The 27,350-nt window shown below is 38.0% G+C and overlaps 1 protein-coding gene across 7 annotated transcripts; it reads right to left on the reverse strand.

Moving 5' to 3' along the window:
• Positions 1-359: 359 nt before the first annotated feature.
• SLITRK3 (SLIT and NTRK like family member 3) lies at positions 360-27,263 on the reverse strand. Of its 7 annotated transcripts, none has more exons than XM_026705685.2 (3): positions 26,434-26,548; positions 18,975-21,770; positions 360-3,482 (listed from the first exon to the last, which is right to left on the reverse strand). In XM_026705685.2, the coding sequence occupies exons 2-3, from the start codon at positions 21,748-21,750 to the stop codon at positions 3,400-3,402; spliced, it is 2,859 nt and encodes a 952-aa protein (XP_026561470.1). In that variant the 5' UTR covers positions 21,751-21,770; positions 26,434-26,548; the 3' UTR covers positions 360-3,399. The 7 variants fall into 7 exon arrangements, with proteins under 7 accessions (XP_026561470.1, XP_087789514.1, XP_026561469.1 ...); XM_087933388.1 differs by lacking the exon at positions 360-3,482 and adding an exon at positions 16,297-16,725 and having other exon boundaries at positions 26,434-27,263; XM_026705684.2 differs by lacking the exon at positions 360-3,482 and having other exon boundaries at positions 18,369-21,770.
• Positions 27,264-27,350: the final 87 nt, after the last annotated feature.

Below are 27,350 nucleotides of genomic sequence, written 5' to 3' on the forward strand. Positions count from 1 at the left end.
ATAGTACCACTTTTCAATGCTTCCTGTACATTTTTATTATTATTTACAAATGAAACTATTCCATCAACTATTTCATTCTGTATGTCTATGGGTCCATGTGCGTATGTATCTAAAATATTAAAATTGTGAAGCTTGATGATTCCTTGATCATTTTTAAATATATATATATATATATATATATATATATATATATATATATATATATATATATATATATATTTGGAGCATTGGTCAAGTGCCTTTGCATTGATTGAGAAGTAGTTTTTAATTTCACTTTCTTGTAGTAACATTGAATATTCTCAAGTTTTAAGAGATAGAATGAAGTTCATATTCCCTAATGTTGGCTAGTAAAAAATTAAACAGGCAGCAGGATGATCAATATTGCATTTTAGGCAAGTCAAGTTGCATCAATAGTTAGATCGATTAATCAAACTTATGGACCTCAGTTTCCCTGACTGATTTGAAGATCACATTACAGAAAAGTAAAATGCCGATTTGTGGAATTGTGAGAGTGCCTTTAAGGAAAGCATTTACCAGTTAGGAGCGGTGTGTGTTTTGTTTCTTGCTTTAATAATATGTAATGTTGTGGTTTACTATTTCCAATTGAAGTCAGTTTGAAGGAAGCATGGTAAAATTTCTAGACTGTTACCTGTGTATGCAATTTGCAACATCCAAGAATCACAAAGTAAAATGGACCATTCCCATTGCTTTTCTCTTTGCTCATTTTTTACATTGTTGCTTACATAGGATTTACATAGCCTGGGAAAAGATAGAGAAGGTCCTATACCATTAGCACATAGACTTACATACCACTTCACAGTGCTTTACAGCCCTTTCTAAGCAGTTTACAGTGTCAGCATACTGCTCCCAACAATCTGGGTCCTCATTTTACTGACCTTGGAAGGATGAAAGCCTGAGTCAGCTTTGAGCCTGGTGAGATTTGATTTGCCAAATTGCAGGCAGCTGGCAGTCAACAGAAATAGCTGCAGTACCTCATTCTAACCACTATGCCACTGTGGCTCATAGGTGGCAGACTTCAGCTGATCTTGGCTCAGGTCTAAAAGCTAAAAGTTGGATATGGTTAGTACTTGAAGGTGAAACCGCCAAGAAATCTTAAGCTGTACTTTATATTAGGAAGCCAATTTAAAAGAAAAAAATCTGGAAAAGACAGCGGCAAGTGAGTTCTGTATTATTGGCAACCTTAACTTTAAAAAAATGGACAGCTATATTTCAGATCTGTATTTTTCTGAATATTTAACATTAAGATCATTTGCCGTCAGGCTATTTATTTCCTAGAACCAGGGAATTCTTGATGCATCATGAAACTCTAAATATGGAAACCATCAGTGTCTTCTTTAGAGGATCATAGATTTCTATAGAATTAACACAGTTTTGATGGCTGAATAAGGCAGGAATTTCAGGAATATGAACATGAAAAGAACTCTATAGAAAGGAATGTGAAGGATGTATAGTTTTAGTTTAAGGCACTGATTAAAGCTTAAATAATTACTACATGGAAACCAAAATGAAAATATGTATATGACGTTTTGAAGATAAATATTTAAAACCTGGTTCATTTCTCACAACATTTATGGAACAACATCAGTCCATAGGTTCATTCAGGACTGGAATTAATGTTGGATCAAAATATTCAGAAAATATCTTCCCCGGTCCTCTGTCTAGTTTCTTATTCTGCTCTGAAGAATTCTCTTATCTATTACATAGAGCAACAATGTATCAGATTACAGACAAGAAAATGTGGCTGATATCTGACATCTTTGGCTCAGCCACTCTCATTGTACACATATTGTACTCTGACAATAAAGGTTGATTTGATTTGATTGGTAACTTGCAATCCTTAATTGAAAGCTTTTTTTAAAAAAAAGTTTGATGAAATAATAATGGCTGTAGAAAACATTCAGAGGCATTACAATAGTGCAAATGGGAAGTGACCAGAGCATGGGTGCCCGTGCAAATGCCATGTTTGTTTATTGACATTTAACAATTTATTGCATATGTTGTTAATAAATGGAAATTTTTCAGTGTTCTTGAAGTTTCAGTCTCAAAGCATCAAAAAATATTTATTTGGCTTTGTACATATTACCTATTTTCAGCACATTTTCAACCTATAAAAAGAATAACATCTACAGTGAAATGACCTTTATTTTTCTTGAACATGTCTGCAAAAGTTCACATTAATGCAAGAAAGTGAAGACAGCTGTGTATGCAAGTAGAAAAATCATTTTTGGCAGAAGAGATCTTACCAATCCTTTTCAGATCATTTTTGCTTAGTGAATCTTTAGCCTTCTTCAAGTTTTGATTCTGGCTCTAAACTTGCCATTAATTTTCACAAACCATGGATGGAATACAATATACCTCCAAATTTGACCTTGTGGATTATCAGAGACTTCTTTTTGTTTACGTTTGTATAGCAAATAGCAATGAAAATGGCATTTGTATGCTGTGAAAAGAGCCAAAGAACACCATATAGTTTTACTATTTTGTTAACAATGGTCCAGTGTATCCCTCCTACAAAAACTGGAGATGTGGTTTGGGTAGGGTGATTCAGCCAGATCAAAGCAAACCATAAACAATTTCACTATACCTTGCATTGGAAAATATGAGCATTTCCCAAGAACATAACTTTCAAATAATCAGGAAATTCACCATAATATCCATTAATAAACCCCCAAAATAATACCACTCATAATTCAAGTCAAAAAAATAGCATCAATGAAATCAGCTTTATGAAAATTCTGGGAGAATATAAAGGATTAATGCTTGAAAGGACACCAAAGCATCTCAATAGAAGAATTTGCTGATAGGTTGCTTTAACTAAGAGGATTCTTTTCTTATTCACCACCTCCTTCACTTTGAAGTACAAGGATGGGTCTTTGATGAAATTTTCAGCCTCCAGATGGGCTCGTGCTAAAGGACATCCTTCTGGCATCCATACTTAAGCTGGGCATGACTAAACACTGACTTCACCATTCTCCATTATTTTTAGCCACAGACTAGGAAGGCTATACATTTGTTTGAGCACCAAAGAGGCTTTAGCACCTGCTCTTCAGTTCAGTTTCTACAAGGCAGCTCCATAGCCTAGCTTCAAAAGCACAGTTTTTAAAAAAAATGAAGTGGAATTGATCACAGGTTGGAATGAAGAATAAAAGTAGATGTTTTTAGTTGATTGTTTTAGAGTCTTTCTATAGAAGATTGCCACCCAAAATGTATTTATGGATCTTGAAATAAGCATTCATCTAGATGCTTGATAGGTCCAGGTTGAAATTGTTGCTTGCATAGCAAAAGAAAATTAGGAAGGAAACGTGCTTAGTTTAACAGCATGTCTTTTAGTCCTGTTAAAAATTCCATCCCAATGATATAGTCAAAATGATTTCTTTCCTACTTGCAAAGTGTAAGAAAAACAATCTTTTCCTTCACTTCCTTTGTCATAACAAGTGGCAGCACCAAGGAGATTGTCTGATCTTAAAAGAAAACAAAAACAAGCTTATTCAGATATGGTTAATGCTTGGATGGGATTGCAAGGGGAAATAATAGGAGTATATGATAGATTAGGAATTTGAAGCAGAAAAAAGACCTGGGAGATTTATGTATTGTTGATTGCTGCATGGAAATGACATGCAAATACCAATAAAGTCATTAGGAACCTAGCTTGAGTTAGGGAAGGATTTATGATCACAATTTCTCTTCTCAACAGAGAAGAGTATTTTTCTTCAACAAATAGAGGATATTTTCTAAATATATGTTTGAGGGGGGAAAGGTTATTTTTCTGCAAAGGAAGGGAAATGCATAGGAAAATAGATATAAAAATATGGCATTTCCATAAGATTTAGGCAAAAAACAAAATCTTACTAAAAAGCAGAAACACCAACATTTGCCTATCCTGACATGATAAGATTGTGGCAACAGATATTTAATTCAGGACACAGTCTGAATCACTAATCCACATGGGGTAAAGGCCTCTTTTAATTGACATGAAAATTCTGCACATTAATAATCAGTTCAAGAGTGCATTTAGAAAGCACTTACAAAAGACATGAACATGAAGAGGGTTTTCTTTCTTTCACTTCTTGGGTATTCCAAAAAGAGAGAAAGACTCCTTCCTTCTAATCTTTTCCATAAAGCTCATTGCAATGCGTAACCTTTATTAATTCATTTTTAAAAATTAACTGAGATGTCTTGACTCTAAGTACTTTCCAAAGTCTTGTTATTTATTGCACTAGTATTAACTCTTATTTATATCAAATGAAAAATAAGACCTCTAAGTTCAAACTAAAGATATTTCATTTTTTCCCCTTTTATTAAAATCTTCCTATATTTGCAAAGTACATAGGAAAATCAGAAGTAACTTTATGTTGAATCAGATTTGCCTATCTACCCAAGGACAAACTATGATCCAGAGTCGGGAGAGCACATTGTTAAAATTTGGAAATAAAGTAGTCATTGTCAGATATACAGTATATTTAATGGTTTATCTTGGATTCTTTAACTTTTGGAACAATATTATGCAAAAGGGTTTGGCTACATAGATCTGGTTAGACCATCACGAGCCTTTAAGCTCAACTCCTATTGAAAAATAAACAAACAAGCAACCATACAAAGGGGGGGGGGGAGTTGTGTATTCCAGATTTAGCAACTAAATTTCTCTTCTCAACAGAGAAGTCTTTTTAGATTCCATAATGCCCAAGAATTTTAATAATTTTTTCTCAATGTTTAAATGGTTTTAACCTTCTTCCCACATCCACAATCACATCATTAAATAATCAGAGATGGATGAATCAAAATATTGCTGATATACAGTATGCCAGCTTTAAATATACTACGTCCTCTCCTAATTTTGCTTCTTTCTTAGAAAGCATGCAATTTTAAACAGACTTTTATCCTAATGCTTCTTCTTGTTGTTGAGTTCTTTATTACAAAATTTGGATAAGGGTGATAAAGGACAATTCATGTATCAAGGAACGTGTGGACATTTACATCACAGTTTACAAAGATCAAACGTTTCAAATGTCTCATTCAAGAGTTGTATGTAAATGTACAGATTATTGGTCTTTTTTATGACATATTATGAAGAGGAAAGCACAGGACAAAACATTTTTGGCGATGGGTATATGATCACATTGAAGCTGTTTTCTTGCAAAGTGCTTTTTTCTTTCCAGTAAAATGGGATTTGTTGTTTCAACATTTTTAATTCATTTCACAAAATTAAGAAAATGTGAAATGTCAGGAAAAACACAATAGGAAACTGACAGCTGCTTCCCCTACTTCCTATTAAGTAGAAACAAATATATTTAAATATATACCATGGTAATTAACTAACATTGCATTGCTACATATTGTGTTGAAAATATGCTGATAGGAGTAACTATATTCCCAAGGACAATAACAGTTGCCTATCTTTAGTTCCATATAATATATGCATTAAATGTTATTATTAAGAATACCCATTATCATTTGAAGGTATTCTTGAATAGCTTAAGTTAATATACCATTTTCCAATGTTATACTTTTAGAGAGCTTTTAATGAAAGAGTTTTAAACAAATCACATCCACATTTGTAGCTGTAGTGATGCAATTTCAATTTGTACTTATGGTGGTGCCATGAAAGAACTTTCATTCTTGTATGTATCTGAAGCTTCAAATAAGTCACAGGAAAAGACTACAACCTCCATACATTCTTAGACTAACTATTGACTAACCAATGCCAGAAATAGACATTCTGGATCCTTGCCACAAAGCTATGCTTTGATGAACAGAGCTAGAGTCATACACACATATGTTTACAGAAATAAATGTGGGTTCACATGCTCATAAAAATATCTTAGTTAAGCAGATGGATGGATGATACCTAGATTCTTAACCACTTTTGAACCCATGCATTTACACTGTTACAACTCGATCTTTCCTTTCTGTGATTACTGTTAGGAAGTATGAAAGTATTACTTTGATTTGTCAACCTACTTGAAATGAGCAAAAGAACTACCTAATAATATTAAGTGGTACCTTGGTACTCCTCAATAATTGGTTCTGGGAGGTGCAATGAGAACCAAAAACAATGAATACCAAACATTTTTTTTTCTATAATAAATAATGTAGTGAGTCACAAGGCAGCTGATACTGACAAGCTCTAGTTTGGCTGTTGAATACCAAACAGCAAGTACCAGGACAAAATATTCATGTCAAAATGGATTGAGTACCAAATTTGATGAATTTCAAAGCAGTTGGATACCAAGATATCAGTGTACAGTTATAGTCCAAATTATGTCAAATTTTCTCATATACAATATTACATCATATATTATGCATTTGATTTTAATAAAATGTTCCTTCTCAATACTTGAAAGCTTATTTGAATTTGTCCTAGCTTTAGTTGATTGCAGATACCTTAACTCTATACCACTGATATCATATTCACTGGTAGCATAGCTATATATCGCACCTCACTTTTGGATTTCCACAGCAGGAGACGTAGTAGTAAGTCACTACTGTCTGCCCTTTTCAGCAAATCAGAAACATTTTCTATGTTATTTGTGAAACTATTTTCTCAATCTCACAAGTCAAATACTATAGCAGTAGAACTAGAAATACCAATGGAATTATTGAAACTCATGTACAGAATTGAAACCTGATAGGCTTCCAAATGAGGAATTTGGCAAATCAAGATATCATTGAAGGATTGGTGCTGTGGGACAGATAGGGCCAGGCCATAAGATATCACCCACCCACATTCTGACAGCTATTTAATTACAATATGTCTCTAAACATTCCCAAGACACTGAAGTCAAATTAATCTGGAGTCTCCCAGACTGAGGAGGCTTATTTATTGCAATAAGGCTTATTGCTTTTCTGCTTGGATTTCTAACTTCAGGTAGTTTTCTTCATAATCATTATTTCAATGTTACTGAGGTGATCCCAAAGGTGTTTTTCAAAAGGCAACTAGACTTTGTTTTTCCTTGAAGATGTTTTGCTTCTTGTCCAAGAAGTTTATTCAGAACTGAAGAAGCTGCTTGGATGAAAACTTAAACAGCTTCAAGGAAAAACAAAGTCCAGTTGCCTTTTGAAAAAGTCCCTATGGGAGAACCATGACCTGGATGGCTGACAATACTCGTAGAAAAGTTACTGAGGAGAAAATTCTTAGAATCAAAGAGTTGAAGCGGTACTGACTTCATTGAAGTTAGCCTCCTGATCAGTGCCAGGAATCTACATCATAATAATGGCTCTCCAGTCTGTATATGAATCCTGCTTAAATATTCCACCATCTTTGGAAAGATTATTTAACCTCAATCTGCTTTTCTGTAACTTAAAATAATGTTCTCTGTTTTAAACCCGGGAAGATTAGAAAAACTTTTATTGCTGTATATGACACCTTTTCTGCTACTTGAAAACTGATATTGCATTTTCCTAAATATCAATCTTCTCTTCTTAAAACTAAAATATCTTGGGAAATATGAATGTTTTGTGGGGGAAAGAGTAATGTCCCTTACTTTAAAAGGCATAGTGTTACAGTCTTTTCTGAAGAAGCTCTCCCTGGAACTAGATGTTTCTTATAATTTTCCTCCAATTTCCAAACTTTCTTTGCAAATGATTAAGAAGGTAGTTGTGAACCAGGTTTAGAGGATCCTAGATAAAATGAATTATCTGGACACCTTTCAGTTACAATTCAAAAGTGGGTTATGGTTAGAAATGGCATTGATCAATCTAGTTGATGACTTGTATCAAAGGCTCGATGAACATGTATTACTTTTGATAGACTTGCCAGCAGCATGTCCTATCATTGACCACAGTGTCTTTCTAAACTGTCTGTCGTGTTTGGGAATTGGAGCATGCTTTATGACATTTGGACTATTTCAGACTGCAGTAATATGCAATCAGTGTTTGAAATGCTGGAAACTCAAATGTAGGGTGCTCCAGGACTCAATACATCCCCTGTATTATTTAAAATCTGGATGAGATTGCTGAGAAAAAAGTAATTTGATGGTTCAGGGTGTCCAAATTTTGGGAAGTTGTGTCTAAAGTTTGAAAGTGGAGATACCTGTCTCCAGTTCTACGTTAAAAGCAAAAAAATAAAAATAAAATAAACAGGAAACATTTAAACATTATGTGAAAATGAACAATTCTTTACACATCTAATTTTTGTCTGACTGTAGTACTGACCCTTGTGAATAACAGACACAAATTACAATTATCTCCCATCTGCAAAATGGACATACACTATTAATGTACAGTAGGCATAATTGTTTATAATAAGAACTACTAAAGTGACTACTGTGTCCTTCCTCACTGCAATAATAATAATTATTAATAATAATAATATCTTATAACCCAAGCATCAATTCATAAAGGTTTCTTTTTCCACATATGCTCATGGTTACATTCCTACACATAGCTATACCAAAGGAGCTTAAGAAAACGTAAGGAAAAATATCTGGATAAGGAAAAAAAATAAGTCCCATCTAAGTTCAGAGATTAAGAATGTGGAATATAGAAAATCCACAACTGTGACTACATTAGTCAGTTATTTATACTTTTCTTTAAATCTGAAACTATAGGTAAATCCAAGAGTTAGAAAATATTAAATGAAATATGTATATTCATATAAAATTACTATAAATAAAGACTGGCTGCATTAATTTTCACTTCCCAATTATCTCATTTTGTACACTTAGAAACCAATAGTTTGGAACTTTAACATAATCTTACTGAATAATAGCTTATTAAAAGACTATAAAATAGCCTATTATCACTACCTTTTTATTTGAAGCTTCAATGTATGGTCTCTGACAAAAATAAAGCTGTTCTCCCATACTTTGCCCTCATAGTAATCCTATGATGTAGCACATCAGTTGTCTTGCATCAGTTTTACAATTAAGCAGGAATTTGAAGCTTAAGTGTTGTCAGACTGAAAAAAATACTACCTTTACATTTTAAATAACATATATAATCTACAAGTTGCCACAAACTCACTCTTGCTTCCAGTACCTTCTACAAGAACATTCCTAACCATTCTTAATTATAGCAAGTTTATCTAGAACAAAGGTGCACTGACTGGGACCTTGTAATTATATATACCCCCCGTGTGTGTGTGTGTGTATGTGTGTGCATGCATATGTGTGTTTGTGTGTGTATTCACCAAACTGTATTTTTCTGTATTTTTTCTGCCCGTAGAATTCATATTTTAAATAATCTCAACAATAGGTTATTTTATTTTAATCCAAAAACTTTTTGATATTTTTTTTTGGGGGGGGGGCTGCCTCTCTTGATTTGCCTTTCTTGTCTTGACATGCCAAGGAGGAACACTTTTGCCACAATAGATAGATGCTTGGAATTGCCAATGAAGATTCTGTATAAATATCCCAGTTGCAATTCTTATAAGTGTTAGCCTATCTCATTGTAAGATGGAAATAATGAGCTCTTGCCTTAAGGAAAAAAAGAGTGTGTATTTTAAATCCTCTCTTTTCTTCCCCCTTTTCTTTTATTTCTTCTATCCATATACATACTTAGTTAAATCAAGTAAAACCTAATAGACCTATTAACACAACATACTAAGCTTCAGTGTTAACCTTATTCTGGTTTTCTGAAGGCTTGTTTTAATTTTCAATATATTGTGCCAATCCTGAAAATGAATTATTTCAGTTTAAGTGTATGTCATGGGAGAGCAATCAATGACTTGGTAACATTTAGGCAAGCTGAATGTGTAGCTGCAGCAATCCACCTCAGGGTTTTTAGGTTTGTTTGTTTGTTTTTTAAGAAAAACAAGAATGTTTTGTTCTCACAACAAACTTAAATGCACTGAAAATGAGGAGATACATGTTTAATAGGTAGCTTTACTTAGTATATGCCATAGATATGCAAAGAAGTGCTTTGCATATCTATGTGTGTAGTATGTTTACAATACTTCTTTTTTTTTTTCATTAAAGAAGCCGAACTTTTTTCAGGCTCCCATGCGAATCTGGAAAAAGTAATAAAATAAAATAAAGAATGCTTCTACTTTAAAAGACATATACCATCTAATTTTGGGCCTACGCAAAAGCCTGAAAAAACAAAACAGAGCATTTTAATGAACAGCAGATTAATGCTGTGCTTGTACCAGGCCCAAAGCACTTCTGAATAATTTGCAAAGTTCTGGTAAAGAAGTTCATCTAATGAAACATGTCCTATAAGCTGCAAAAAAACAACCCTCTAAATTCAGTGATGGTGCTTAAAAAATATGCAAGTAAATAAAATCAGAATACATTAGTTGTGTGCCTTAGCTGCTTTTCACCAACTTAGCATCACCCGATGTGTTTCAGTAGCATCTGTTAACACACCAGGAAAAAAAGTAACTGTGAGGGATAAACCAACTTGATGAGAAAATAATTTTAGCCTTCATTTATTCTGCCAGTAGAAGATGATCTGTAAATGTTTGTTTTCAAGGTAACATCCTACAAAGATAGGACTTTTTCTGCTAATACTGAGGGAAATTGGATTAAATTTTGTTCCACCTACCTGTGCTAAGAATTTTCTTTCAAATTTTGTTTGATTCAAGTGAACATAAATTAAATGACCTGTCCCTGAGTCAATGAATCTCATTTGCCATTTTTCAAATAGAAATGGAAATAATATATTTTGGAAGATTAATAGTTAATTTTCAATCATGTAAAATATTTGCATAGGTACCATTAGCAATAGCAATAGCACTTAGACTTAATATACTGCTTCACAGTATTTTACAGCCCTCTCTAAGCAGTTTGCCCCCAACAATCTGGGTCCTCATTTTACCGACCTCGGAAGGATGGAAGGCTGAGTCAACCTTCAGCCAGTGAGACTGCCAAACTGCTGGCAGCTGGGAGTCAGCAGAAGTAGCCTGCAGTGCTGCATTCTAACCACTGAACCACCATGGCTCCTACTTATTTTTGCAAGATATAATTTCAATTGAATAGACATTATCCCCAAATTTGGAAACCTCACATCCCTATATGAGTTTACAAAGAAATCCTGCTCTTTATGATAGGTTTCCTTGAAACATTGTTGACTGAAGTTTAACACTGAAGTCTGAACAAGTATTGGAAGCAAATCCCAAGAATAACAGAGCATGTTTTTGCAAAGGTAAAAATATTTCACATTCAGTTTGAAAAGATAGTTAGCCTAACCTTTTAATGTAAGAAGTTAATATTTTTTTAAATAAAGTAATTTAGGCCCTTGAGGTGAGAGGAAATCAAGTTAAATCTCCTATTTATGGGAATGAAAAAAAGTTATCTTTCCTAATAAAACATATAAAATAAAATCAGAAAAAAATATTCAAACAGTAATTTGTCAGTTTTCGAGAACAACAAAAACATTTTGCTCACCACATAAGAAACTTGAACATCAAAATAATTCTGGTGCTTTAAGGATCATCCAAGGTTATAACACTTATTCAATTGTTACACATCCATTGGAGAACTGACTACAATATGAACTTAATCTTGTACACCTGATTATTTCCCTGCTATAGCAAATGGTCCTTGTTCATCTGCAGTTTGTATAGCATTATAGCAAAATCATTGAATTATCACAATGTGCAGCTAATCATTCTCATAGGGAACATTATAGTCTGGAACAGAAAGGAGAAGCAGAATGATTATGAATATTATTACATACTTTGTGACTTTTTATAAAACTCACAACTCTAGCTCATTTGCGATGAAAAATCTTATTTCTAATATTCACACAGTGTCTTGGAATATTCTAAACTGACTGAAAAAGATCTTGCTAACTTGAATCATATCCCCTAAATAGTATTGAAAAAAAATATCAAGTGAAGGATCAGAAAGCTACATGTCCTTCTCCTATACATTAATTCAGGGGGAAAACGCATAGACACACAGAGATATACACTTTCCTACATCAACATAGTAATGTCAAACTATCAGGTCTTTGTTCTCATAATTATCTTATCTGTCTGTACTGTACTGGCCAAGACAGGACTTTCATCCCATATTCAAAATATAACTTACTTCTTTGTATATGCATAAAAATATTGTTTTTTATAAATAAAAAAAATGAAAACATTATCTTCTGCTGCAAAATTTATCGAGTTTAATACCTATGCAGCCTAGACAATAAATATTCATTCAGTTAGCAAATTGTAGAAGCTGGAATAAAAGCACCCTTGGAAGGTAACAGTATGGACAAGCTTGCACCTAGAATATACAAATCCCCTAAGGATGATGTTGATGAAAATGAAGGTAGAACAGGATATTTTACCGGTCCCTTCATTCCATATACCATGTTTTTCCTAGACAGGCAACTGAATTTTCCTTCCACGCTGGGGAAGTCCAGTGGGGCTACATTCTCATCATTTGTAGCACTTAGACAGATTTATATATCACTTCACAGTGCTTTACAGCCCTCTCTAAGTGGTTTACAGTATCAGCGTATTCCCCCCCCAACAACCTATGTCCTCATTTTACTGACCTTGGAAGGATGGAAGGCTGAGTTAACCTTGAGCCTTGTGAGATTTGAACTGCCAAATTGCAGGCAGCTAGCAGTCAGCAGAAGTAACCTGCCTTTTGCTCTCCAACCACTGCACCACCAAGATAAAAACAGTATGCTGCGTTTAGAGGCAAATTCCAGACTACATACTTTAGCACCAAGTCCTCTTAGCAGCATCTCCTTCTGCTGCTTCACTTTGTTTAAAGTGAAGTTTAAGTAAGTCACTCAATCATTTATAGCATTGATAACCTTTCAGTCAAATCCTCTGTGCTGGGCTGATTTTTCTAAACAACCTAAAAACCCTGGAAAAAGGGTTTTCCATCCCTTTCGACCATCCTTGCTTAGCTTTGATGTTCTGTGGTGCCAAAACTCCCAACAAAAGCTAGCACTTATTATGCTTGGCTATATTTCTGAAGGTAAATCCATAGGGGTGTTGTTTAATATTTAGTTTGACTTCAAATTGCACTGCAATTTGTAGGGAAATCTTTCAGCCGTTTTCATTTGACATCCAACCAGCTGTCACAAGCCATAATATTCCACTACAAAAATGATACCGAACAGTGAAATATTAATTGATAATACCTGTTTTACAGCTGCAGAGCAGACATGTTAATACTTAGGGGGAAAAGATTTTTTTCAACTTTAATTGCTCACATGCAGAGAATCCTACTGAAAAATACCATTTATTTAGCAGATTAACTACTAAACCAAGCTCTGACTTTTCAACACTGAGAAACTCTTCCATCATTGGGAGAAAAAAACCCTGTGTCATCTCTTTCAGTTGTCAACTCATTGAAAATCTCAGGATTTGATCAGTACTTTAAATTCCTATTGAAAATTCCTATTTTATTGTGGGTATATATACATGCTTAATCAGTTAATAACAAATCTTCAGCCCCTATTGCAATAACACTTAGATTTATATACCAATTCACAGTGTTTTTACAGTCCTCTCTAAGTGGTTTACAGGTTCAGCATACTGGCCCCCAGAAATCTGGGTCCTCATTTTACCCACCTCAGAAGGATGGAAGGCTGAGTCAACCTTGAGCCTAGTTAGACTCGAACTACCAAATTTCAGGCAGCCAGCAGGCAGCAGAAGTAGCTTGCAGTACTGCATTCTAACCATTGCACTACCATAGCTCTTATGTATATAAGCATTTATATATTTCATAATAAAATATTTAATTTCATGTATGAAAATTCATGCATGAGACTTTTTTTTTGTCCCAGAAATTAAATTTGTCCATCAGCTTCCCTGCATCTCAGAGGAACTGAAATCTAGCTGAAATACCACCTAATACAAGAATACACAGTTCACATATAAAATATGAGGTATAGGCACTAATTTATATTGGTGACTCAAAAAAAAACCCAGAAAAAAACTCATATCCAAGAGAAAGTAGGCCTTTATCTTTGCAGGTACTACCATTATACACTTCTTGGCAGTTTTTTTCCCCATCTTCACTGTTCAAATATTCCATTCTTAAAGAATATGGTCTAGGTTGTCTCTTGCCTTTTGTGATTTTTAATAGCTGTACGACTGCCAAGGATGTACATATGCCAGGGTTGCTAGGCAGCTGACATTTTTCTACCACCCCCCATGTATTCTACAGACACCACCTCCTCCTTCTGCTCATTGGTGAAGATTATCAAATATCTCTAAGAGGTCAGAATGGAAAATGTCTTTCAGGAAACTAAAATATAGTATGTAGTATAAGCATTGACAATGGCAATCATTTGCTTGAAAATGGTTGCTTAAAAATACAAGAATTCTATATAAAAGCCTTCACTGAAGCATATTTTCATAACACTTCCCTCCTATGAATATAATGTAATTTATTTTTCACAATTATTTCAATTAATATTATTGCTACTGCTATCTAACAAAACTGCTAATGGTGATAAACCATCTCCACTAATTACCCATCACTCAGATTAATGAATGAAAACAGTCACTGATGGGATGACCCACTTTAGAGAAATGAACAGCTATAGTTCTGCCCATTAGCCACTCAATCCTGTAATATTACCTCAATTAACAGTTATATTATATTGAGCAGCTTCATAGCTATGTCTTCAGACCCTTTGAATATGACAGACTTTATTGGATATTTAATAAGCAAGATAATTATTTATGCAAGGAAACAAACAAAATTCAGACTCCATGTTTTTCAAAAGCATACCTTTGAAAAGAAAAATTAGTCTTATACATTTGTTTTCACTTAATATTATTTCAGTGTTTCAGTTCAAAACCATTTTCTATATTTAAGCTTAGATGCCTTTGTGTTTGACAATATAGACAGAATAAAAATATTATTTATAACCATTTATCTCTACTAGATGCTCATGTGATGTTGTATTTCAAGACATAATGAACAATTCATCATGTTTTGAAGATTTTATAAAATCAAACCTTATCCATGCATGCAGCAAAAAAAGCAAAGGGGTCATAGCTGCCTTTAGAAAGTATCTTGGCTGTGATGAGTGGCTATAAAAATTTGAATAAAATTTGAATTATTTTAATTATAAAATAAATGCATATATATGCTTTCTGATAATTAAAAAAAGGCTTGCTGACCACCCAGCCAAATAGGAGAAACAAATGAGCTTATGAAGTGATAATGCTGCAATGACATCTCTATGTTAAAAAAAATCCACTTTTCTAATTTCAGAAACTCTACATTAGAAATGATGAGCTGCAAATGTTTTGGGTACTCAAATGTATTGGATTCACAGCCGGGGATCATTAAGATAAAACCCTTTTTGTACATCTCAAACTTACCATCTTGCCATCTATTATAACAATTATTATGCTGAATCTTGATATATTATTGCACTACAATCATATCCAAAGTTAGTTCTATCCAGCATTAAACTATTTTACCTGTGAATGCCACCCCTTTTAATCTAACTTCCAGTTGCTGGATTTTGAACAGTATTCTAATATAGCCAAATTCCCTAGATTCTTTCTTCCTATGTGAGACAGAGCTGTTGTTATTATGGAATAAAGTAATCATCATGATGATGTAGTCTAGGGAGGATTGTATCCACTTTGCACATGAAAACTCCCAGTAGTAAAAATAAGACATATGGGGAGAAGTCAATGACCATAGGCCTGAGTAAATTCTAGAAAGCTGCTGCAATTCAGACTAGATAAACCAGTGGCATAAATGTTCCTGGACCTGAAGCATACTTAACCAAAACCACAGTCAACTAAATTACACATTTGATGACTTGAGCTTTATACACAAGTTTACTTTGATTCAATATGTCCATGATTAATAGCACAAAGATATCACAAAGCAAAAACTGGGCTTTTGTTACTGCCTTGCTAATTGTAGATCATGAATCAATTATTGCAAATAAGATTCAGTAAGTTAATACAGCGTTGTACTGCGTTGTACACTGTCTGGGTGGAGGAATTTAAATTTAATTTCTATTATTCTTAAGTGGGATACATTTCATATTATCCCCGGGTAGGTGAATACACAGACAAAATTCAAGAGTAAAATCTTCAAGATAGTTCAACTGGCTTAATTTCGAGAGCTTTGATTATGACCTGGCTTTAGAACAGGGGAATAAAGTGAGTTTCCTATTCCAGTTTATTTTAATGTTCTTTTTAAAAGGAACACACCCCGAGTGATTAGCAACCATTTGAAGGAACATATCTTTTACGCCCAAGTTGCAATTTATGCACTAACTATATTAGAACAAATAAATCATGGATCAAAAGTGTGAGAGGCAGATAAATTCCCCACTCACCCCACCCCATTTTACAGTAAAGACATTTTAAATTCCCTGGATAACATTTTAGTAAGACAAATAAATTGCTTTTATGACTTATTTTATTTTTTAAATACATTTCCCCTCTCTTCATGAGTGTATGTCTGTGTGTCTGTGTTATATAAATATAAAAACCATTGCTTGAAATCATCAGAAACAGGGTACCACCACCATATTGGTACATACTAAAAGGAGGTACTTTCCACAGTTTCCCTTTAGTTTGATTTTTTATCTTCATGTAAGGCATTAGTGACATCTGGTGAATTACATTCAAGGTGATGATTTTCTATTAAGGGCAGATTCAGGACTCCAAATGGATAGGTTGTGTGCACCATTCAAAAGTAGCCTCTGGTCTCCGGGTGGCATTTCTGGAACTCGGGTGCCATCTACTGGCCATACGGGATGGATAATATTTTTTTTCTCCACCAAGGAAATCTTTTCCTTCGGATTTTTTTCAGTGTCAACTCAGTTCTACAAGAAACAAGATACCAGCTAGATACCTTGGAAAGGAAATAAACGAAACAAGCAAACTTTTTTTTTCTTTTCTGTAGCTTCTTTTCATACTAGTCAAAATGGTATGGGGCTCTAATGAAGTTAATTTGGCAATATGGCAATTATAAAGTAAAAGAGAAGAGATAGATATATAATAAAAATCCATAGCAAACACAACAAAACCACTTCATTATCTCAGCCCAAAGTATGATTTCAGTAAAACAGATGGGAGTTTGTAGGTTAAAAAGAGTTACTAGGCCTTATTTTCTCAACTGTTATAGAAAAAAAAAAAAACCATGCCCACACACTTTAAAAAAATGCCTCCTGGCCTAAAAATAATATATAATATATTCAATATATTTTTAAAATCTAAACTTAGGGTGGCGGGGAGGGTTTGAAATAAAATAAAATGACTTTTCCTTGCATTCCATGGAGCAGAACATAAATAATAGTACTGATAATTTCAAAGAGTTAAATAAATCTATTGCATATTATTACGTAGGAAGAAGCTCATTCCGATAAAAGCATAACAAATTGAAATGGAGGAAAATAGAAGGAGCAGAAGGGAAAAGGGAAGAGAAAGAAAGAGATTGAAAATCAGATTTTAAAAATCCAAAAGAGCAGTTTGATAGAAAAAAATGCAGATTGTTATTTTGTTATATTCTATTAACATCACAATAGATTGTACTGGTATTAATAAAACAACATGGACTTAACGGGAAGCAAGGGTATGAACAGGGTATAGCTCAAGTTTTTAAAATTCAAGCTTTTGTATCTTCTAATATATATATTTTTTTCAAAATGTTTTATTAGGAAAGCTATACCAGACGCATCACTGTACAATGATTAAACATTACCTTTACAATTGATATTTACTTGAAAGTACAGAATAAATATATGCACATTTGTATTTGTGTCTCTGTGTGAAAGAGTGTGTGTGAGAGCAAGGGAAGAGAAAAAAGAAAGAACATTAAAAGTGTTTCTTCTAAGAAATATTTGTGATTGGTATTTGTGATTATTTTTCCCCCACCTGTACACTTATTATGTTGGAGTCTCAATTAGAAGTGTGGCTGCTATTGAATAGAGCAGTAATAAACTTTTAAAATAATAATAATAATAATAATGGAACTGACCTTTTCTTCCCATAGGAATGCCACAAAACAGACCAAGAGCTGGAAAGCTTGGCTTCAAATAATATTTTTAGGCTAGCAATGTCTCTGATCTCCCTTACACAACTTTTCTTTTTATGTGGAAAAATGGAGGGAGAGTGGGCACCTTGCAGTATAATGGCAAAGGAAGCGGATTGAAGAAGGCTGGGAATAGAAAGTTAAGACTGAGATTGGGGACTTGTGTGTGCATGTAGGAGAAAAAGGAAAGAAGAGAACGAAAAACATTAATAGAGGACAACTCCACCCTCCCAAAAAAGCAGTTTCCAGACATGCAGCTAACTGCATTTTTGCTGTTATTCTTCCCACTTTTGTATTCTTTTAAATAAATGTACATAAACTGTGCCATGATAAAACGGGGGAGCTGAAGATGTTTTCTTGCGTCCACCTCCCACTGTTCAAATGTAAAAAATAGAATGGAAAGGTTTGTGTTTCTATAGTATTTTGTTTCTTAAAAGAAAGAGTGCAGGAGAGAGAGAGAGAGAGAGAGAGAGAGAGAGAGAGAGAGAGAGAGAGAGAGAGAGAGAGAGAGAGAGAAGAAGGAGAAAGAGGGGGAGGATAGTACACACAGAATTTTACTTTGTCAGGATCAAGACAAAGTTCCCCCATGATGCTAATTAATAATAATATTCTTATATCTTAGACAACATGGCACAGTCAAAGTCTCAGGTTTTTGTTTTTCAATATAAAAAAATAATGATTGATTAGCATCTGCTGGCAAAAGTCTGCAAAGGCACTTTTATCAATTAATGATCATCTGAGTTAGGCCCTTCCTCCAAACCAACAACTGGCAGGGGGGAAGCACAGAGCTGTATCTTCTGGTATCAGCATGCGGTGGTCAGGGGAGGAAAGGGAGAGGAGCAGATGTGATGTGAGGGTGCTCTGGGGCTGGGAAGGGAGTGGGATATGCTGGAATTTGGCTGTAAAAAGCTAGATGTTTTTCTCAAAACCTATAAGTGGTCTTCTCCAGGACTTCGAGGTAATCCGGCTTGGTTTGGAGTTTGGCCCTTAACTCGAGGTATTCACTTTGGGGGGGTTGATGATGTTCTGGGAAGCCCTTACCAGCTGAGAAGAGAAGAGTTTCTTTCAGTCTGGCATCCTGTTGTAGGTCTGGATATTGCATGCCAGGGGGGTGCACGTGCAGTTCCTTTAATTTGGGCACTGTGCCATATAGGCAGTCCACAAAGCCCACTGAGCATGGAGGGACCAATGGGGGCCTCTCCCTATTGTCTAGAACGGCACCAGTAGGAGGGAAGAGTACTACCCCACCATTCTTCTCATGGTGGAAGACAGGCGGCACCAGGGCTAGCTCCCCCAAGAGAGGAATCCCCACACCAATTCCTCCTCCAGATGGCTGAGGGTGTGGGTGATGATTGGTTGTCATTATGGTGTTGAGCTGCGAGCTGGACACTGCCACATTCCATTCCTTCTCCTTCTCCAGCAAGGTCCTATAGCAGCTACTGTTCCCACTCTCCTTAGTGGGGTCAACAAACTGTTCCCCAACACAGGTACTACCTCCATTGCCACCTCCTAGAAGTACATCCCCAGGTTGCCCAGATTCTCCTGCTATAACTTCATCTTCTTCGCGCGGCTTGTAGATGGGATTGTTGCACATCTGGGTTACCGGATGTGGGATGTAATCATAAACATGACCCATAGGGGGTGCCTTCTCTGGGGATGCACTCATTCCACCACCACCTCCTCCACTGCCTCCCTCCTCAAAGAGATGATGACATTGCATCTGGATTCCCGTTAAGTCAAGGGCTTCCTGCCGCTGTTTGTTCCGGAAAGGAAGCTTCTTGCGCCGTCGGCGTAAGACAAAGGCAAACAAGCCTGCAGCAATGAAGACTGCAGAGAAAAACAGCACAAGTAGACTAAGGATGAGCACAGAGAGTGGTACTGGCCCTCCTCCAGCTGGGGGTAGCTCATAGGGAGAGGGACTGGTAGGACTTGGGTGACCTGATGGTGGTGGGGCTGGCGAAGCAGTGGCAACATGTAACATTTCTGGACACAGCACCTCCAACTCCACAGAGCGGACATCTCTGTTAGTAAGGTTCTCTGGGCTGGCACAAAGGACATCCCCCACCACAATGACAGAACTGATCGTCTCGATCCACTGCTTGAGAGGCACCAGATCACATGTGCAATCCCAAGGATTGAGCTTCAGGTCAATCTGGACAATGGCATTAAGGTGCTCCAATACACCAGCCACAGGCAGGTACAGGAATTTGTTGTTCCGCAGGTTGAGTCTGGCCAAGGATGTGCCAGCAAAGGCATCAGTAGGCAGGGTCCTCAGGAGATTGTCATTGAGGAAGAGTAGCTTCAGGTTAGGCATGAGACTGAAGGCGGCAGGTTGGATCTCCCTGATCTGATTGTACTCAAAGTACAAATAATGCAAGCACTGCAGGCCTCTGAACATGCCTGGGGTCAATCTCTCAATGTCATTGCCATTCAAGTATAGGCTTTTCAGATTAGGCAAGTTAATAAAAGCCCCATCCTGCACATACGAGATCCGATTGTTCCCAAGATGCAGAAGATCCAAGGAAGAGAAATTCCAGAAATCTGAACGGTAAATTTTTTGTATCAAATTCCCGCTCAGATAGAGTTTCTTGGCATTGATGGGCCTGGGTAGGAGCTCAGAAATATTGTGGAACCCTCTTTCCTTGCAGTTGACAGTTAGGCCCAAATCATTGATGTGCAAACTACAAGAGCAGCCGGTAGGACATATGATGGGTATAGGTGGCCTCGTCTGGTATGCAGCAATCGGAGGCTGGTTGGGTGCAGGGTATAGGCCTCGAGGTGTAGGTGGTGGTTTGGGAGCCCTGGGCTGTTTTGTTGGCTTGGGCTGCTTAATGGATGTTTTATATTCAACAGAGGAAGCAGTGAAATGGAAGGAGGACAACATGGAAGAAGGTTTAGTAGGCCAAGCATGTTCCTTGCTTGAGGGTAACTGAGGGACACCAACGCTGACAAGTTCTGAGTCAGACAACATGGAGCAGAGTTTGTTTCTTTTGATTTCCCTCAAGTCCTTGCCATGGAAGTGAAAGGGGGTCTCACATGTAATGTCTCCCACAAGGGCAGTATACGGAATACGCTCCAGCCAGCTCTTCAGTTGAACTATTTCACAAGTACAGTTCCAAGGGTTCTCTTCCAACTGAATCTCCATCAAGCTCCTACCAATGTGGTCCAGCATCCCTCGATAGGAAAGCACCTTCAACCTATTCCCACGCAAGTCCAAGTGAGTCAGAGACACCGACTTAAACAAATTGGTCGGAAGCATGGGAATTAGATTGTCATTTAAGATCAGGACCCGGAGTTTACTCAGGTTTCGAAATGCCCCACTTTCAATTCGCTTAATAACATTGTAATCTGCCTGCAGATATTCCAGACTCTCTAATCCCAGGAAAGTATCATTTCGGAAAACGTCCAGTTTATTCTCATGCAGATACAGTCGCTTCAGAATTTTGAGCCCATTAAAGGCCCCCGTCTGAATGTCTTGCAGTGCGTTGTTGCCAAGGTTAATAGAAACAGCATTGTTCAAGTGGAGAAAACTGTTTGTGTATAATCTTCTCATGGAGTTTCTCTGCAGGTAAAGTTTGAAAGGTCTTGACCATGATTCCGTTATCTGGCTAATATTTATAAATCCCTTGTTGTCGCAGTGTATATGAAAAAGGCTTTCTTTGACTTCACAGTAACAAGGATCAAAGCAAGGTTCCTCAATTTCATCTGAATCCTCAATCAAAGGAATGGGGGTAGTCCATGCTACTGCAATTGTGCTTAGAAGGGTAATCCACAGCATCCTTCTCTGACGGGGTGGATCTTCCATCGAAGGCTTCATGGTTCGGATGGATTACAAGACTGTAATGAGAATCAACAACACAAAGGGATTACAACCTATCAGCATTTCTTTTAAAAATACATTTTCAAGCAATCTGACGAAGGGGTGAGGGAGAGAAGGAATGAGTTTGCAGGGATTCCTATCTTCATCACAAAAGAGGAAACAACAACAACAATCTAGCAGCACAATTCATATTTACTTACTTTCTTACTCAAGTGATTTAATCAGGCAGTGGCCTTCTTTCCTTTCCTAGCCTGTCCACTCATCTTTATCTAATGTTGTTTAGTACCTAACACCATAATGAGGAAGAAAATGAAGGCTGTAAGGCCCGTGTTATAAATGATCTAGAAACATTTTTTTCCCCAAAAAAACGACACAATGTTCAGGAAGCAGATGATGTGCACAAGCTCAGCCTCATATTTGCATTAATTAGAAATGAAAAGATGCAGCTGAAGAGATTCTTCCCCCCCTTTTTAATCTGTATACGGATAGTCAATTAAGGGTACAGGTTATCACCATAAGCAATAAGTAAACATGCACTTAACTTTCAAGGGAGGGGATCCCACCAGGGGAATATCCAATTTTATCTAACACCACAACATACAATACTGAAGAAAACGGGGACAAACAAGTTTCCAATACCTCTGATTCCTATAGAAATGCTTGCGTCTGGAATTAGAAACTAAATACTGTACTCAGCAGCAATGCCAGGCTCAAAACAAGAAGAAAATTAAGGCTCTGCTCTTCCCAGTGCCCAAAACCAAATTAACATAACTGGGATATAGTACTAGACTTTTTTTTTTTTTTAAAAAAAAAGCATGCTCCATATTCATCATTTCAGCTGATTAAAGCATTTAGAGATTATTAATCTTTGGAAAGAACCGGCTGTACCATCTACAGATCCAAGTTAAAGGCTAAGCAATGAAAAGGCTGATAGGGAGATTGTCTGGCTGCACATTGAAAGGGGTGGTGGTGGGGATACTTTGAATGATGATGGCTTATGCCCAGAAGTCTGCCCAGGGGTGATCCAACAAGGGAAAGGAGGAATGGAGGAAGACTGAAACTTGGGAGGAGATCAAAGACTTTTGCATTAACCGCAAGCAAAATAACCATCCCTTTCTAGTAAAAGCCAGCTTCCATCACCACCACACACATACAAGAATCAACTTAAAAGAGGCTTACCAGAACACAATGACCTACACAGGTTTCTCAGCTTGTCTTTGTTTCCTGAATTCCTTCTTCCACCCACCCCCTTTCCATTCCAATACAGAAGAATAGATCACTGTTAAAGACTAAGCATCCTGACAGTGGTTGGGAAGGGGGGGGGGCTTCGCTGCCCTCCAGCTACTGCCCATTCAAAGGTTTGCCAAGAGTCCTGGTATTTAGTGAGATACCCTGGAAGCAAAAGAGAGATGGATTCTCTCACACTCCCTCCATGCAGGAGAAGACACTTCAATTCCTCCCTCCCGATAAATAAAGCGGGGAGGAGAGAGAAACCTTCACGGTAAAAGGTCATATTTAGGAAGAAACACTGGGAGGGGAGGAGTTAGCGGGATTCACATTAGGAAAGAAAGCATAGGATCCATGTGGAAATGAAGGAAATTGGGGAGCCCCGGAGGAAGAGAATATACGAATAGGGAGGGGGAGGGGGGAAGGAAAGGGACTTCTCAGTTCAGCATTTTCATTTCACTCTTTGCCTAGACAAGCAAGTAAAGTGGCTTCTTCTTCTTCTTCTTCTTCTTCTTCTTCTTCTTATTATTATTATTATTATTATTATTATTATTATTATTATTATTTCTCTTCTATGTTTTTTTTTTAAAGATGTTTGATCCAGGCACACATGGGGGATGGGGAGGAAGAGAGAAAGAGAGAGAAAGAGAGAAGGAGATCCAGAAAACAAAAAGGAAAAAGGAAAAAGGCTTCTACTTACCGGGCTTGAAGGAGAGAGATTTTACCACATTGGGAGAGCAGAAAAAAAAAAGAGGGAGGGAAAAATATACCCTGGAAAATCTTACTTTAGAAAAATAAAGGAGGGAAAAAAAAAAAAAAACCTCTCAAAATGACATATATGCAGAGAATGTCCTCGGCTCTTTTTTTTTTTTTTAAAGTTGCAAAAATAAATAAATAAAGGATTGCTGGTTTCTCTTTCTCTCTGCTCTGATTCTATACTCTAGCTTGGGAGCTGAAGCAAAAGGGAAGGTGGGGGGGGGGGTGAGCAAGCACAGATGAGACGTGGTAGGAATGCAATGAGCCTCTTTAGGATGCAGAGATACTGTTTGGCACAGTCAATGGAGGAGGGAGGAGAAGGGGGCTGCTGCAGGCTTCCCAGTTTCTGCTCTTGCTAGGCTGCCTGGGCTGGGTATCACCAGCCCACATCTTTGGGGAAAGAAACAGAAGGAAGGGTCTGGGGTGGGGTGTGTGGGAAACCAACCAAGGAAGGGAAGAAGAGCTTCTCCCCTGAGCTCTGGATTCCTCTACGGATCTTATTGCCTCCGGATCGGTTTTCCCCACCATGTACTGGAGCTTCAGGAAGACGCACTTGGCACCCAATCGGGAGCACGCATCTGGGAAGTCCTGCCTGACTGTACAGGGTTTTCTCCCTTCTTCTGTAAAGAGGAGGACTGGGATGAAGAAAATATATCTATTCTTCATCTAGATATCTAGCTAGGAAGAGGTCAGAAGTGGGGGAACTCTGAGATGACGGGGGAGGCTGGGACTGAAATGCCAGAATGGATTTGAGCAGGAGGTGGTCCCTGCCCTCATTTCCCCTGAAAAATAATCTATTTGGGGGTGGGTGGGATGAATAGGGAAGCCCCTTGGGCTCTCAAACATTCAGATTCCACCAAATTCTTGAGAGTAGCAGACCTTAAGGCAAGGTATGGAATTATCTTACATTCAGGCAGGAACGATTCTTAGATTCTCTGCAGTTCTCCATCAAACCTAAATCTGTCCCGGGAGAAGAAAATACAAGAGGAGCTTTGTGTCTGTTTGTGTGTGTCTAGATATGTGTGTCTAAACAAGGACCTTTTTTCTTCCCTTACTTTTTCTTATTCTTCTCATCCTCCCTCCCCCCCGCTTTCCCTCTCCATTGCACTAGAAAGTCTTTGCTCTCCCTTCCAACAGGCTATTAAAAAACACACAACCCTCTAGAACGAAGGGTTGAGTGACAAGGGACCTCTTTCTCCCTTTCTGCCCAAATGGAAATAATAGACAAATTTAAGGGCTTGCTGCCCTTCCTCTTATCAAGGTATTTGCTTTCCCCTTTCTCCCCTTTTTACAATTCTTCCCTGAAATCTACCCCTGAGAATAGGCTGCATGGTGAAAAAAAAAAAGAAAAGGGAAAGGTCTAAGCAAATTTTCTGTCTGAATGCAAGAAGATGACAACAAAGACCAGGAGCCTGGAAGGTAAAAGAACATTCAGCCTGTGTAGAATATAGGGGGGCAAGAAACAAGGGAGGTGGCAAATGATGTTTACTCAAGACAATCCAAAAGAAGGTTTGCTGGTATAAGAATCTCCTCTGACCAATTCAGCAAATGGAGTTGATGCTCAGTTGTTGTTGCTTTTTAACCCAGGATCAGTTCCACCCTCAAGTTCTGTGAAAGCTGAGATTGTGATAGTCCATTGCGTGGCTTCCAAAACTGCCCACCTTCCTGGCCTGCCTAAAATTCTCCCCAGGTGGAAACCACAAACTTTATATTCACCAATTGCTCTCGTAAATCGACTTCATTTAGAGCAAATAGAAATATCATTGTTTATCAAATCGGTTTCAGTCAGGGAGGAAGGGGCCTTGTCAGCAAAATCCAGTTGCAGACTACAAAATGGATTTGGATGGTTGCTTCCTGCATTCCCCCTTGAAGCGGGGTAGAGGGAGGGGGCGGTGAGGCTGGCAGGTGGCAGTGTCATTGGATCCCTTGGGAAACCTCCCCCCCAACTCTATTTCTGCTCTCCCTATCACACTCAAAAGACCTGGGATTGTTAAGAACCATTTGAATGGTAGGTTGAGTGATGGGTTCAAAATCAGACAGGCTTGCAAGGAATGAGAGGCTCATGTGCCTGAATTATTCTCTTAGAAGGCCCCCACAAGGGTTACCCCCCCATGTGTGTCTGTCCCACCCCTCACACTTTAAATAGCTCCATAGGCAGTTGCAGCAACAGCCACCCTGTTACCTTGTCCTCTGGCACCATGGAAGTGTTCCTTACTTGTGGAGGAAAAAGCAGTGTGGTCCCTTATTGCTTAAAATGCAATGGACAGAAATCAGGGGTTTAAAAGGCAGGGATTTATGCGATTTCTTGGAGAGCTTGGGGAAAGGAGATAGATGGAGCGGTGGTGGTGGGAAGGACCTTAGAAATGAAATGGAGGAAAATTGGCCGGAGGCAGTACATACCACAGCTCTTTTCCTGCACGAACAGGTCTGGGGAAATCCTTCCTTGCAATGCAACCAGAGCAAAAAAGAAAAAAAGAAAGATGTACCTGTATCCCATTTTACTCGCGCGCTGTTTCCCAGGCATGCAGATACAAACAATCGCCCGGGGCAAATATATATATATATATATATATATATATATATATATATATATATATATATATATATATATATATATATATATATAATGCTGCAATCGAGCTTCAGTCGGTCGCCAGATCTACGGACAAAGAGCAAAGAAGGAAGGGCACCGAATACCTAAGGTGATCCGCGCAGGATGGGCTGTCTGGATATCGGTAGATCGTCCCCGGTGGCGCGGCTTTGCCGACGGAAGGACGGTCGCGTTTTCCTCCTCTTCTTCAGGAATCTGCTTGGCAACTTCCATCCTGGGCCGAAACGCAACCTGGCCAACTTCAGCCCTGCTGGCACGCCGCCGCCGCTGCCTTCATATGCCTCCCCTGCCCCCAGCCAAGCGCGCCCGGTTCCTGATTGTAATCCGTCCCCGCGAGCTCCTTTTCCCGCCTCCCTCTCCCCCTTTGCAAGTTGGCCCGAGGAGAGACGGGGAGCAGCGGCGAGGAAATGCTGGGCACGAGCGATCGCCTGGAGGAGGAAGAGAGCGCTGGATGCAAATCAGTCAAGCGGGTCATGGCGCCTTGGCAAAAAAACGCAGCTCGCCGGACGCGCCGCGCCTCGCCTCGCCTCGCCTTCTGCCTTTCCCACCGCTGCGTTGGCAGCCCGCTTCCAAGGACGAGCGCGTGGCTCCCGCCGCGGCGGCCCCGATGGAAGAGGCGAGCCAATAGCTCGATCCCGACCGTTGAATCGCCGGATGCATTGAGGATGCTCCTTGCCTTCACTTCTCTCTTTCGGGGAGGGGAAACTCGGCCTGAAGGTTTCCGGAATCTGAGGGAGGAGGGGGCATTTCAGCTCGCCCGGCTCAGCTGTATCCTTTTTTTTTTTCTTCCCTGTCTGAGGCAAAAAAACAAACCAAAACCTGGTATTAGTGGGAGGGTCTGCCGTGCCACAGTGATGGGGACTGAGCAAAAGAAGGAGGCAAAAGCTGGATCCGGTCAGCTTCTTATCCCAGTCTCTAGCAGAGCAGCAGCGAAATGGCTTTCGGGGGTGGGGTGGGGCGGAGGGGGGAAAGGAGAGAGCTTTTTTTTTTTTTTTGCCGACGC

Source organism: Pseudonaja textilis, chromosome 4 (assembly GCF_049901715.1).
Source record: "Pseudonaja textilis isolate UNSWEBS1 chromosome 4, rPseTex1.2, whole genome shotgun sequence".
Classification (NCBI taxonomy): Eukaryota; Metazoa; Chordata; class Lepidosauria; order Squamata; family Elapidae; genus Pseudonaja; species Pseudonaja textilis.

Coding starts and splice junctions, on each gene's coding strand:
- SLITRK3 (XM_026705684.2), bottom strand. CDS start 21,750: ATGAAGCCTTCGATGGAAGATCCACCCCGTCAGAGAAGGATGCTGTGG.